Genomic DNA, 15,814 nt, shown 5'->3' on the forward strand with positions numbered 1-15,814 from the left:
AAAAAAAAAAAGTTATGCCAAAGAAATATTATGCAAACATATGAATAACTGTGTAAAGTTGTTCTCAGTATTGTTGAAACTAGTGACAAATTGGATTCACCCTAAGTGTCCGGCAATAGAAGACTGTTAAAATAATATATGGAACACCCAAACAATAAAATACTATATAGCTATTAAATAATTCTTTTATAGAAATCTCTTTGCTTTATCTCTTCACTTGTTTTACTTCTGTATCAATATCTGGAAAAATAATATATACAATGTAAAAAGTGTGTTTCCCTGGTGTTGGGATTTTGAGTAACTTTTATGTACTTCTTACTTACAGATAATGTATTATGTAATTTAAAAAAAAACTATGTAATATAAAAATAGAAAGATAACTAAATATATGGAAATACTTATTTTTAATAGCTGTTAATTAAGAAAGTCACAAAAGTCACAAAAAAGCATTAATCTATTCTGTAAACCACCCCCCTTACTTGCTAAATAAAAGAAAAACTACTTGTTCTATGTAGTAGAAGTAAAACAAAAAAAAGCAAAGACAGTGGTCTAGATATAAGTGAAAGAATGGAATCCTCATAATCATTTCACATAAACTATGACTCAATATACTAGGTAATGCTTTTCCCACTGCTTACACAGTGAATTTCACTCAAGATTTTGTTTGAAGAAAATATCTCAGTGCTAAAAGATTTAAAAACCATCATATAAGAAATTATAATAGCCTGCCTGTGCTATGAAGGAATCTCTAGGGTAAGAATAATTTTCCCAAAGAAACTACTTTATAAATAAGAGTCAAAAGGTACAAAGCAACAATTCAACTGTATCTATATAAATTTTCCCTTTTCCTTCTGGTATTTTAGGCAAGAGGGTTTGAGGAAATGTATTTCAAAGAACGGCCTTTAAATTTAATTTTAAGACCTAGAGGGACATCAGAATAGTTTTATCTTTACAGTATGTATCACCTGGAAAGAAAGGTTCTTAAAAAGAAGATAAACCTTCAGAAATACATCTTCACTGTCACCATCACCAAATCAGTCATCAGTCCTTAGACACAGAACCTTTTCTAAGTCCCTAAAAAACTCTAGGGCTCCAAACTAACCCAGCTGTCCTTCCACCTTAGGATCATACACTTTTCTTTCATGTCACGACTCTTCTCTAGCTTCAGCATATACCGAGGCGACCGTGACCGTCTCAAGGCTGTCTCTATTTAGGACCACTTCTTGTGAAAATTCCACACAGGTCCTCTGCCGAATGCACATACCCATAAACTTTACTTCATAAACCCAGAGCTTTCTTGAAAAACTATAAAATAATTTTAAAATAAGACACAAACTTTCATGAAAATATAGTCATCATATTTATTATTTTCATTAGGTTGCCATTCTATGAAGAATTCCTAAGACTGATGTTTCTTGACATGCAAGAGTTATTAGCATTAATAGCTTAAGTTACTATAAATACTGCTGCTTGGAAGCAGTACAACTATTTTAGAGTTTTAAGACTATAGACTTTTATTATTCAAATCTTATTCAGTGTATGTTAAAATCAGAAGGTTCTGAACAACTGGTTAGGAAGGTAGCCAAGATGCAGGAAAGACGTCTGTGCCTCCTTTTCAAGGGCAGCCAGCTCTTGAACCGTAGGTGCCAAAATATCCACATGGCCTTTATAGTTTCCACCTGTATCACACGCACGAATCACAAAGTAATGTAAATGACATGCTTGAAATAACTTGTCAGCAATGCTTTGGCTCAATTATATCAATTTAAACGTTGCTCCTAGCAGTAAAAATGTACTACTGAGCAAGTTATCTACAAAACTGAGTTCTAAAAGTGTTAAATCAATTAAAATAAACGATTAGGCCTTCCTTACTAACAGCTGTCCCAATACCCCTACCAACCCCTCCCCTATTCTCTTTTCCTTGGTTTAGAAACCACCAGTTTAGCTTGAATCTTTAAAAAATTTCAGGAACGAACGAAGACCATTGCAGGCAAAGGGAATAAATAGTATCCTGGGTTACCCCTTGTTCAAAATTACCATTATTCTCTTGTTTCCTAATAATTCCATAAATTTTCAACTACTCTTATGACATTAACACCTCAAGAGAAACAGCTAAGTTGCTGTCCATTCACATAGAGATCACACGATATAAAATGCTGCAAGACAAGTATGAACAACGTGCTATAAGACTAATAAGGAGGGAATGATTAATATGCTAAAAATATACACTGAACATAAGGAAAAGAAATACTCTCTTCTTAAACTGAAGCTCAAAAAAGGACACATTCACATTTAAAACAGAATTAAAAGTAATTCAGAGCTTACCACCAATAGTTCTTTTTTGACCATAGGTAACTTTCCCATCAAATTCATCCACTGGTACCTTTATATCTGGCTCAACCTGAGAAATGGTACAATTCAGATGTTCTTCTATCTCAGACAGCAACTAAGAAAGGGAGAGGAAATCAACAGAGCTGCGTTTTAACAGCATTAAATAAAACCAGGAAGGCTATCATACTTAGTATAAATGGAAGTAAGATTTCTGAAGAGATGAACTCACAAGTTACAATTTATGAACTACCATAACATAATCACTCATTAATTCTCACAATTCACAAATAGACAAGAGCTGATACGTAACTTTTACAGATAAATGCAGTCTATTGCTACCAATTTTGATAAGACTCTGTGAGCCTTACCTGCATCTCATTGTACCATATGGTACAGCCGCCATCTTCCTTGAGTCTTGTGTTGTAACACCCTTTTCCACGGCTGCTACATACGTGGTACCAAACCTACGAAGGAAAAAAGATTAACATGTACGGAGACTGAAACATGCTAGGTATCTTTGTTCTCAGTTAGTTTTTTAACATTTTCTGTCCTCAGAGCACAAGATAAAAATAGATTGCAGGTATGGTCTGTCACCCAGTTACTACCACTACTCGTAGCTCACTAACTAGGTCTTTTGAAAGAGTTATTTTTGAAAGGAATCCAAAAGTTTTCCTAAAACAGATGTCAATTATAGAAAGGAGTTCTCAAATAAAAATAATGAGAAAAGTAAATACTGGAGAATGCTATATCAAGATTAGCATCAAAAATAAAGTTCAAATGTTTTCTATAAGATTTTTTTTTTGAATTTTTTTTAATAGATCTTTATTGGAGTATAATTGCTTCACAATGCTGTGTTAGTTTCTGTTGTACACCAAAGTGAATCAGTCATATGCATACACATGTCCCCATATCCCCTCCCTCTTGAGCCTCCCTCCCACCTTCCCTATCCCACCCCTCTAGGTGGTCGCAAAGCGCAGAGCTGATCTCCCTGTGCTATGCTGCTGCTTCCCACTAGCTAGCTATTTTACGTTCGGAAGTGTGTATATGTCGATGCTACTCTCACTTCGCCCCAGCTTCCCCCTCCCCGCCCCGTGTCCTCCAGTCCATCCTCTACGTCTACATCTTTATCCCTGCCCTGCCACTAGGTTCATCAGTACCATAAAGCAAATAGCAAAAAGCAAAATGAACAAGTAGTTTGGGGAATGAGTGTGTGGGAGTTCCTTACTCTTGCAGCTTTTCTGTAAATCTGTATCAAATTATTGTATCAATTTATATCAAAATAATAAGTTAACCCTCTCTCCCATAAAAAGTCTACCATGGCATGATGCCAGAGAGGGTTTAAATACTTTTCACTGAAAATTATATGAAAGCTATTCGGGAAAATTACATTTCATATTTTTCCTTCCTAAACGTCATCCTACTAGTCGTCCATTCAATGAATAAAGAGAAAAAGATGCCATTAAAAAGCTCATTTATATTCCATACGCAACTGAATTCAATGTAAATGAAAAACTCAAACTGCTTTTATTTCCAACATCTAAAATAACGACACAAACAATGAATATAATACAGCACTGAAAAGATTACCTTCTCTTTTTCTGTTGCCACCAGGGAAATGGCCAGCCCCATCCTGAAAGATTTTAAAACTCTTTATTAGACTTTATTCCTGAAGCACAGAAGCTTAAAAAGGACAAAAAAAATGACAGAGTACCTTTCAGCTCTTCCTACTCTGCCGATTCGATGGACATAGTTTTGCTTTTCATCAGGCAAGGTGACATTTATAACTGCAAATAAAAACAATTACTACCAATTGACATTAGTTCCTAAAATTTTCAAACATATATGATGTTTGATGTTCTGAGTATTTCAAGCATATTAAATGGTTTCCTTTGAATTCCATAAAATTCAAACTGCAAGCATAAAAACTTTCTTTTTACCATAAGGAACACCATGGATATCAATTCCTCTGGCAGCTACATCTGTGCAAATCAAGAATCTTACATCTCCTTTCTAAAGAGAACAGAGAGGAGAGAAAGGACTTTATTAGTATATATACTAAAAAAACCCCCACAAATACCATCTTTCCACTAAATGAGACCTCTAATAACTAATGTATTCGTATCATATTAGTGGTCCAGTCATTCATAATTCACTGGAACAAGTATTGCATTTTTAAGTTATAATTTGCCGAAATATGACATTTAAGGTGAATAAATCAATGACTGGATTCATCTTTGCTTTTTTCACATAAAAGTTCTTAAACCATTGCTAAAATTTGGCTTCATCTTTAGAAATCCTGACTGGTAATTCAAAACATAAGACAGAATAAAATATAAAAACATAAGCTTTACTTTTACCCTTGTATTAAAATAATTCAAAATACTAGATATTTTACCTCAAGGTTACACTTTTTGTGACAACAGATAAAATCCTAAAGAGACTGGGCCCCTGGTGTTCTCACCAAGAATATACCAATTAGCCTTCAGATGTCATTTGTGCTGCAAGGCACAGCAAAGTTAGAGATTTGGAGGGGGTGAGGGGCATACTGACTTCCAGTCCAACAAAATGCCAGGATAGAGAAGGGTGGCATAAATGCTGAAATGAGGCCATGTGATTTTTTTTGTTTTTAATTAATTAACTTATTATTTTTGGCTACGTTGGGCCTTCATTGCTATGTGCAGGCTTCCTCTAGTTGCAGCGAGCGGGGGCTACTCTTTGTTGCGGTGCGCGGGTTTCTCATTGTGGTGGCTTCTCTTGTGGAGCACGGGCTCTAGGTGCACAGGCTTCAGTAGTTGCAGCACATGGGCTCAGTAGTTGTGGCATGCGGGCCCTAGAGCGTGCGGGCTTCAGTAGTTGTGCCTCACAGGCTCTACAGCACAGGCTCAGTAGTTGTGGTGCACGGGCTTAGTTGCTCCATGGCATGTGGGATCTTCCCGGACCAGGTCTTGAACCTGTGTCCCCTGCCTTGCAAGGCAGATTCTTAACCACTGTGCCACCAGGGGAGCCCGCCCCCCACCCCTTGTGATGTTTTAACATCCACACCAATTATGCTCAGCATGGAAACATAATCCAAAATTTTTAAGCCCAGTACTTCCTACCTTTTTTCATATTATGGGTCTGAGAGAAATGATATTTGTACTATACACTGCGTAAACACACTGTGATAAATGATGAGAATGCTTGTGGGTGGAGGCCACTGACCCTGAGTTCTAAATGGCTCAGCCCAACCCATCTACACCAAAAGCTATACAACCTGTTCATGTGCTGAAATCACTAAACTGTGACAGTCTACCCCAAATAATTCAAAATATATTTAATTCTACAAAACAGGTATTCTGATACCTGTCTCAATCTACAAATTAAGTTCCCTATGGGTATTGTTACAAATTATTTTTAAAAAAAAGGCTCACAGACATGATTTAACTATCTGATGATACTTCTCTTAAAAATATCTACCTGAAAGAATTTAACTAAAGCTTCCTTAAGTTGGAAATTCTTATCAAGTAGTGTTGTGCTGATGGAGAACATGTAATTTACCATTTGACTGTTAAAGATGACAAAGCCCTGCTGTGATGAGGATATAAAAATAGGACAGAAGTATTTTGACATTTCTAGGACAAGAATTGCTTTAACAATATTAACTGGAACTGATTAAAACTAGATACAACTCCCCTCTTAAGTTTTAAGGAAATGCTGTCAACTAAATATCAGTACCTTGAATCTTTCCAAGTTTTGCTTCCTCTCATGAGGCTTTCTGTCACCATGAAGACAAACACATGAGAACTGGTGCCCCTTTTTATCAGGTCCTAATGAAAAGCACATTAAACAGTTAATCTTGGAAAAGATTACGACTAAGACTATGTCAAAAAACCCAGTAACATTTAGACTACCAGTTGGGGTATAATTCTATGGAAATCTATACCCCAACTTGTCATAAACCATGGTTAACACAATATCTGTCGTAGGTGAAATACCCTTAAAATGAACTCCATCAGCATTAAAACTGATTTGCTTTGAAGGACATTTTAAGTAACCTTTCCCAATCTGCAGTGGTAGTTCCTGTGTACACCAGGAACCTCACCTAACCCATGTAAAGCGAAGAACCAAAAAGTAAACAAAAGAGATTATTCTTGGAGGAACCAAAATAGGCATCAGGAAGTTCATGCCCTTACTAAAAGGCCATGGTCACAAGCCTGCCCTCCTCGAGGTATTCTAAACAACTTAGTTACCTGGTTTCCTGGCCAAAGCAGATTAGAAACAGCAAACTGGAAGGATGGAGAAGTGGTATTTTAGAGGCAAGTGCAGTGGTAGCCAATCCCAAAAAAGAAAGTTTTCAAGTAGACACAGTAACAGAAAGCAGTGCAGTTCAGACCAGAGTAATAATAGTCACTGTGAGAAGTCTTTCAATTTTGCTATATGTTTGAGAATATAATAAGTGTTGGGAAAATATATAAAGTAAAAATAACCATTAACATTGACTATACTTGCTTTACCACATATCTATCCATCCTTCTATCAACTCACTTTTATATTTTTGATGCATTTCAAGGTAAACTGCAGGTATCAGTACACAGTTAAACATGCGTATCATTAACTAGAGTACAGTATTTGTTTAGGTTTGTTTTCTTGTTGAGGTTAAAGTTGCATACAAGGAAATGTACAAATCTTAAGTGTACACTTTCTGAGTTTTGACAAATGCATACACCCATGTAGCCCAAAGTCCTATCAAGATACAGAACACGAATATCATCCACAAAGTACCTTCATGCCCTTTCCCAGTTACCCACACTCCCACCTTCCTGGGGACAACCACTGTTCTGGTTTTTTTCTCATCACAGATTAGTTCTGACTCTTCTAGAACTTCACACAAATCAAATCATACAGCCTGTACTCTCGTGTAAGAATTCTTTCATTCAGCATAATGCTTCTGAGATTCACCCACCATTGTTGTGTCAACCAGCAGTCCATGCCTTTTCAGTGCTCAGTAGTAAGTATTCCACTGTACAGATATTTTGCATTTTGTTTAGCCATTCTCCTATTAATGGCCTCTTAGTGTACAGTTTGGGGCCATTATAAATGAAGTGCTATGACCATCTTGCACACATCCTTCATCAATATATATTCTCACTTATCTTGGGCCAATACTTAGGAGCTGAATTGCTAGGCCATAAGACAGCAATGTTTAATTTTATAAAAAACTGTAAGACCTTTTACCTAAGTGACTGTACTTCAACAATGTATGAGAGCTCCGGTTTCTCCATATCCTCACCAAAATTTGGTGTTTTAATTATTTTTGATCCAGTCACTCTGAGTGTACAATTGTATTACATTGTGATTTTATTTTGCATTTCTCTAATGACTGATTATACTGAACATTTTCTCAGGTTGGTTTATATATTTAACGTTAATTATAAGGAGCATAAAATTAGAATCATTATATCTTCATTGTAGATTGAATATTTTATTACATAGTGACCCTTTTTATTTCTAGTAATATTTTTGTCTTAAAGTCTATGACATCTCCATTAATACAGTTAGACCAACTTTCTTTTAATTAATCTTTTAGCTGACACATACATATATTTTTTCATTCCCCTTCCTTTCAATCTATCCATGTCCTCAGGTTTTAGGTATGTTTCTTGTAAACAACATACAGCTATATTTTATCCAGTCTAACAATCTATGCTCTTCATCAGAAGACTTCAGTCCACTGATAAATACTATAGTGTTTATCCATATGCTCAGATTTTTCCACCAGCCAGCCGTTATTACTCTATAATTTCCAACTGCTCTGCTTTTTCTCATTTTTTCCCCCCTTCCTTTCTTACCTTTTTTTTTAGATTACGGTTTTTTTTTTCTCATTTATTGATTTAGAAGATATACATTCTATTATTTAACGATTACACTTGAAATTTTAACATTAATCAAAAACTCTACCCTTCTTCCAAATGATATAAGGGCCTTCGAATGCTGTGATTCATCTTCACTGTAGTGAAACTGTACCTATGTGCAAAATTATCTCATTGTTTTTCCTACATCGTTGCTTTAAAATCTGGGCATCCACGCTATACTGCATCAACAAGAGACTAACAATCTATTAAGTGAGAAAATAAACACAATTTATTTCAAGCGAGGAAACACTACCTCCTCCCTGTTGCATAAAATACTGCTCCAAGTTATCACAGTCGATTTTGGTTCTACAGAAAATAATTGCTTGATCCATCTTGTGTTCCTTGATTGCTCGGACAGCATACTCCCCCTTCAGGATTTTAATAGCTTCAGACCACATCTCTTGAGTAACACAATAACAACAACAACAACAAAAAAAGAACAACAGAATTTCAATCTGAAATTGTCATGAACACACATAGTTACACAGACTCACTGCTTCACTCACCTAAAAAACTCTACTTTAATACAAGTATTATAGACAAAACCAAGAAATAAAAAGATAGGGTGAAATGGTGAGGTAATCCACTTGCTCATTTATTTTTGTTTCTCTTAATGTTTTTTATGCCAGTTTATGGGATACCAAAACACCTATAACCATACCTCTTATAAGGGAAAATGCACACGTACAAACACACACACACAAATAAACAGAAATACATACCCACGACAAAACTTTGTTCTTACCTCTCATTGAGAACTAATCATATTCTGCCTTGCATTAACTTCCCTAAATGCTCAATAAATGTTTACTCAATTACTTTAACCTCTTTAAAAAATAATAAATGTACTTTCTAAATCAATCTAAACACCAGAAAGTTCAAACTTCACTCTATGAAATAAATATTTTACGTCAAACCTAGTTAGTAACTTCTTAGTTGCCATCCTCCAAATGTCCATTTTTCAGTGTGAAGCTGGGCTATAGTTACTCTGCAACTATCTAATGCAACATTTTAGTTTTGTAATCCAACATATTTCTAAGGTCTCTCTAGTCATCTCTAATGGTAGTAAAAACTAAGCAAAACTTTTACAAGGAAAAATATATGAGGCAGTAAAACATTTTTATTTTATAAAATGCGTTCCCAGACAGTCGGATGATACATTATCATCATTTTGACTATCAGTGTCCGCTCCTCTCCAACAAGAAGGCTGGCTGAGCAGACGCCTCATAAATTTGGAGCTACACGTAAAACTGAGTTCAAAGGAACTGTCTTCAATCAAAATTTCAGACAATTCACCTTTTAGATACTTGTTAAAAATCTACCAATGAATCCAACTATGAACAAAATGCAGCCTAACCCTTGCCAATGATCCACTTGAGACATGTGATATCAGACATGTGGCCTAATGGGTTTCAGATCTCTTCTAGGTTCTCTAAACACTATCCTTGTATCATGCTGGATCTTCATATATCTTTGAAATATTATGTACCTGATACAAACTGTCTCAATTCTGCATAGAAGTATCTTCATTGAATCAATTAATTTTAGGCTTTTTAAAAGCTGATAAATATTTAATGATATGGAGTTTCAGTATGGGAAGATAAAATAGTTCTGGAGATGGATAGCGGTGACGATTGCACAGTAGGAATGTACTCAATGCTACTGAATTGTACACTTACACACAAAAAGAATCATCTCAGGATCATTTCCGTATCTTTCACAGGGTTGTAGCTAAAGACATGTTCCTTTGTTACTCAATTGCCAGATATGAAGAATTTACATGACATTTCTCTTGGAATTCAGGGCTAAAATACAACCCGTAGCCAGAGAAATTTGCTGGCTTCCTGGAAAAATGAGAATTGTATAATCCAAAATATTTGTGATTTGGATGCCAGGAGACTAATATCTTAAATTCAGTGATTAATATTCCTCTAAGTTGACTGATATCAGCTTTCCCCCCATTTTTAAATTATTTTTGTTCCTTTTATTTTCAGATTTCCTGTTCCTTCATGAGAGTAGACAGGGCATAAATTCAGTAAAACAGATCAATTCGTTTTCAAAACCTTTCCACACATTTTATTGACTCTTCTAACTTACCTGGACCGTTAGCACCAGGTCTTGTATTATCTTTTGCATGTACTTCATCAGTCTGTCAAAGGAAAGGATAAAAGAGAAGTGGGGAAGGGTTAAGTAATGATTCAGAACAGGTATATTTTATAAAGGGAGAACTGTATCTAACTTTAGATTGCATTTCAGACATACATCTTTATCATCTATAGGCAAAACCATTCTTCAGATTCAGAAAAACCCTTTATTAATTATAGGTCTAAGGCTAATCAATTTTAAATATAATAATAAAAAAGCAAAGGTGGTTTTCAAAACATTGTGTATTTAGAATAAGCATACCCTTATTATATAAAGGTAAATCTAACAATGGTGAAAAAGTGAGATGATGAACTCATGAAACTGATATTTAGAAAAATAAGGCACATCAAGGAGATTCTAAAATACTACTAAAAATGGAAATCATTATATCAGAAATTAGACCTATATACACACAGGTAATCCTATTTATTTACAAAAACTATGTCAAGAAAGATGATCACAAAAGTAACTTTATATAGAGAGAAAAGTAAAGTATGAGCCCATCACTTATTCCATACCTAATAGAACTAAACTATTCTGGTCAATGTGCCAGACTGCTCTTTTCTTAAAGGTACAATGTCTGGTTGCTTTAAGCATCATGAAGAGCTCCAGGTTAAACTAGTTTATGAATGCTTTACTCTATACAAATGTGAACGTTATAAAGTACTTACCCTAATGTGGTTTTTCCCAAGCCTTTCCCAGAGTCTGTCAGCTTTGGGATTCACTGGGACAACAACATGGTGGACAGTATCTGGAACAGAATCTTCTCCTTTCAGATCAACCCAGGTGGGAAAGTGCATGATCTTCTCAGACAGTTTCTTCACATCAAAGGAGTGCAAAGTGGCTGAGCAAACAATCACCTAAGAATAGAAAAACCAAAATTTAGATAAGCTTTTATAGTAATAATGATTCTAGCATATGAATACAGATGTGGGGCACGAAGTACGCTAAGCCTGGAACCTAAGACAAGTTCAATACCTGACTCTGTAGCAACAACTAGTGGTGTGACTTTGGGTGGGTTAATCTCTCTGAGCTTCAGTCCCCTCACTGCCACAGAAATCATGCCAGCTATTCCTCAAGGTCCTACAAAAACTAAGTAAGATGAAAAGGTTTTTAAAAATCTAAAGCCATAAACTTGTCCCCTTCTCTTAAAAGCCTCTCCTCTTGAATTCTTCCTAAGAAAACAGAATGAGAAAGAGTAATATTTTAAGAAATAATTACTAAGGAAATAACTGTTTTTCAACAGTTCAAGACATTTCTCCTTCAAAGAGGAAGCAGTACTCAGAGTCTTGAATATAAACCCTAAATGCTCTGTAGAAAACAAAAATAACGATTCAGAATTTTTTACTTATAGTCTTCTGTTACACCTAAGTAATTTCCTCAAATTCCCTTCACCTTTATTTCTAAAAGCAGCTTGTAAGACTGTTTTCTTTGTGTGTACTACTTAATCAGGTAATGAAGAAAATGTTTCATACAGCAGTTAACGTAATCAGAAGACACTAAAATGTGAATGTAAAACAAAAAAAGTAAGCATTAATACGTAACAATTGTCTACATGTATTTTAAGATGCATTAGTTATTTCATACCTGAAGTCTTTTTCCATCAGAGGTAATCTGAGGAATCTGATTGTGAATCCTATTTATAAAATCAGAGTAACCTTGAGAAAGAAGCCCATCCTGCATGAGAAGCAAAGAAGAACATAAGTTTTTTAATCAGTATCTAAATCTTTCTTTTCTAAATCAATTGCAAAATATAAGATATAGAAACTAATTCATACACATACATATCTCCATACTTTCAAAGTAATTATTTTCTACTGGATATTTAAAGACAAGTTGTAAATTCAACTTTAAAGCCCATGTGACTATAATATGAAAAAGCTGACAATAAATAACTCAAAAACCATACTCTGGTATTCTAAAATGAATACAAGAGTTAATAACTCCCACATCTCCTTAAGAATACGACTGTAATATGAAAAAGCAAAGACCTTCAATGTTGAAAAACTACCTCATCTTGAAAATAACTTGGAACTATATCTCAAGAGCCCAAAACACATTAATGTAATTTGTAATGTTTAAAAAAAAAAAAAATGTATGTACAAACAAGATAACTATTTGGAGTACAAAACAAACCTACATGTCTAATAATAAGGGTGGTTAAATCAGCCATGAAGTGTGCATATAAGAGACCATTAGACAGCCTTTAAAAATTATTCATAAATAATGACATGAAATACTTATGTACCATATTTTTCTAAAAAAGATTTCCCAGATTCTACATAGCCTGATTGCAACTACATAAAATAGTATTTATTATAAATATAAGCAGTGAATGAAAATACACCAAACTGGTAACAATGTTTCTCTCTAGGTATCGGGATCATGACTAAATTGTATTTTTTCTTCATCATTTCACATATTTTATCCCCCAAAACATAAGCAAATATTTTTTTTAAAAGCATGAGTATATTTTAACATACAGCTTCATCCAGGACCAGGAATCTAACTTGGGATAAGTTCAGCTTTCCAGTTGACACCAAATCATCCAGTCTTCCTGGAGTGCCAACAACTATATCTACCTAAAAAATATCCAAAAAAAGCACCTTAAGAAAACTGAAGAACTATTGTAATCACCTTAGAATAGCAACCAACAATGGTCTACTTACAATAAAAACATGCATATTGAAGTAGTCATAGTCAACTTTAAATCTGAAAAGAAGGAGTTCTAGATAATGCTATATTATTAAACTTATATCTGGTTTGAAATTAATGTGAAGATTTTGGCAACTGATTGTAACATTTTAAACTGTTATAGACAGTCTAGTATATAAAATTTGTTTTCCAAGTGAAAAATCAAATGAATTTATAGGAACTCTGAAATTAAACCAGGATCCAAATCCCAGTTCCACCATTACCCAGCTGTGTGACCTCAACTTATTTAATCTCTTCTAGTTTCAATTTTCTCATTTTTTAAATGGGTAACATTTTGTGTTTTGGAAGACGGTTGTGACAATTAAGAGATGAGATATGTAGTGCAATTGATGCCCAGTGTGCCAGGTGCTTGATAAATTTGGTTATAATTAATAATGAAGATGACCTGACTAACCCAGGAAAAACAGTAATAATTACTATTTGTCAAGTGCTTATAATGAACATGTGCTGTGCTAACCTTTTACAGGTATTATATCATTTCATGTTACCACTAAGGAAAACACTACTATTATTAGTCCTGTTTTTAAATGAGGAGACTGAAGTTTAGAATTCTCAAGTCATAAGAACTTGGATGATACAGCTAGTAAGTACCCCAACTGGGATTCAAACTCAAAGTCCAAACATGAGAAAAGGTCTAATTCAAGTAAGAACAAGTTTTATTTAACTTTTTATTATAAAAATTTTAAGACATCTACAAAGAGAATATGAGCTGCCAACACCAGTACACCCAATTAACCACATTTTCCATTCTCACACACACACATTTTAATCAAGTCCATGGTATAGTGATTAGGAACACAGGCTTTGAAGTAAGTTCCACCTATGAGTTGTAAGATCTGGGGCAAATTACTTAATATTTGGTATAAGCCCTCTTCCTAATCTGTAAAAATGGGGAAGAGGACCATCACAAAGGGCTATTGTGGGAACTGAATAAGAAAATGTATATAATGCACTTAGCAGGGCCTGGCCCATTTCTAGAAGGTAATCAATAAAGGATAAATATTTTTAAAGTGTGTATATGGATGTATGTGTGTGAGCACAATAAGGTATTATATAAAATCATTCAATAAATCAGACAATTCAAAACTTCTACTCTTTATCAACAGGCATAAAAAATGACTTCTTTTTCACTTGTGTTCTCCACTCCAGACTAAAAACATAACTATCTCTTAACAAATTTATCACTATAGTCTCATTACTTCAATATCTCACCCCTTGAAAAACTGAAAAAGCACTGTGCTGAATGGACTTTCAATTTGATCCAGTAGAAGGCATTTAAACTCCCATAAAAAATGAAAGACATTTCTGAAGCTATTGCTTCAACTATGTTGATAACTGTAAGCAAGTCTCAGTTCAATCTAGAAAATACTGTCTGAAAATAAAACCCACGCAATGTATTAAGAATGTACTACGTGCCAAGCACTGTGCTGGGCACGGCAATGAATACAATACCACTCTGGTTCTGTGGGTAATGTCTCTTTACCAAAGGATTCTAACCCACTGTGAGAGTTTCCTCCCTCCTCAATTTCAGCAGGTAGTCAGCATGAAAACAGAAACTTGGTCTCTCAGGTTCAAAAAAAAAAGTCAAATTGGAAAAGCCTGAGAGAAACAGCTATATGACTTGGAAAATAGCACCGACCACTTCTTCAGGCCTAACTGCACATGCTGCATAACTGTGCAACTTTAAAAGATTAAAAAAATTAAGTAGTTCTATTCTCTGACTCCAAAGCTGACTTCTGCCTGCAGCGTAAGACATAACACAGGGCTAAGGGTGCCAGAGGATGTGTAGAGAATGTAAGATGGAAGGAAGAGCAGAAAGAGAATACATTACATCCCCTAAGTAGAATGGAACTGAATCCTGCCAGGAAAGCTATGGAATAACACTCCCTTTACTTTGCCATTAGCTTCAGCCAGTACCAAATTTTAGATCTGCCTGGCAAAAGCAGATCTAATTCCCTAAAAGCTCTGTAGCTGGACAATGTTTTACGTGGAAAATGAATTTGGGTTTGAGGAACCAAGATAGGGAATGAACATATTAAATCTCTCTTATAACCAGTAAAATATAGCAAATCAAACAAGAACATAACAAAGCTATGTTACTATCTTAGCATAGTATTAAGTACAGTAATGATTCCTTGCTCTTAATATGCCACACCAAGTCAAATCAAAACCATTCAGCATGAAATTTCATTTGACAGCAGCACCAAGGCAACTGAGGGGAGAACATATTTGCTCACCATAACTCAGTATCAAGCAGTTTAGATTAAACGATAAAATATTTAGGGAAGGAAATGAAAGAGAAGTTTGTAAGGACCAAGTTACTTCGTACATACAACATACTTTATGAAGTGCTACCTGTACCTGAACTGACAGGCAGTTAAGAGTTTCCCAAACTTCTTCCCCAGGAATGAGGATCACAGTCCGAGCTTCGTCCTCGGCAACAGCACAGCCTTCGAGACTTCCCCTCACACAAATCTGAACCCATCTCCCCTCCTACTAGAGCCACTGCCTTACCATCCTTCAGCCTCCCCAAGGATGACTGCCAAAACTACCTTCTCTGCCATCCACCTTATCTCTATTTCTATTCTTAACTCCAGCTGCTTCTTTTTCAATTATCCCCAGAGGAAATGACTCAATGCATGAAAATGCGAAGGAAATTCGCAGGTTCTCAAAAGATAAACCAAAAAAAATTCACATGTGTTGGAATTTTGCATGAGGTGCTTGGAAGCAAC

The 15,814-nt window shown here is 35.0% G+C and overlaps 1 protein-coding gene across 1 annotated transcript in view; it reads right to left on the bottom strand.

Moving 5' to 3' along the window:
* Positions 1 to 1,347: 1,347 nt before the first annotated feature.
* The window catches only part of DDX1 (DEAD-box helicase 1), a 33,122-nt gene continuing 18,655 nt past the window's right edge, over positions 1,348 to 15,814 (bottom strand). The window contains exons 15-26 of the mRNA XM_082425882.1: positions 12,851 to 12,949; positions 11,955 to 12,044; positions 11,039 to 11,227; positions 10,320 to 10,371; positions 8,476 to 8,622; positions 6,046 to 6,137; positions 4,269 to 4,341; positions 4,043 to 4,115; positions 3,919 to 3,961; positions 2,700 to 2,795; positions 2,326 to 2,446; positions 1,348 to 1,679 (exon numbers count right to left, since the gene is read on the bottom strand). Coding sequence (XP_082282008.1) covers positions 1,549 to 1,679; positions 2,326 to 2,446; positions 2,700 to 2,795; positions 3,919 to 3,961; positions 4,043 to 4,115; positions 4,269 to 4,341; positions 6,046 to 6,137; positions 8,476 to 8,622; positions 10,320 to 10,371; positions 11,039 to 11,227; positions 11,955 to 12,044; positions 12,851 to 12,949 — 1,206 coding nt within the window. The 3' untranslated portion in view covers positions 1,348 to 1,548. The remainder of the gene's footprint in view (positions 1,680 to 2,325; positions 2,447 to 2,699; positions 2,796 to 3,918; positions 3,962 to 4,042; positions 4,116 to 4,268; positions 4,342 to 6,045; positions 6,138 to 8,475; positions 8,623 to 10,319; positions 10,372 to 11,038; positions 11,228 to 11,954; positions 12,045 to 12,850; positions 12,950 to 15,814) is intronic.

Source organism: Balaenoptera physalus (assembly GCF_965194825.1).
Source record: "Balaenoptera physalus genome assembly, chromosome: 15".
Lineage (NCBI taxonomy): Eukaryota > Metazoa > Chordata > Mammalia > Artiodactyla > Balaenopteridae > Balaenoptera > Balaenoptera physalus.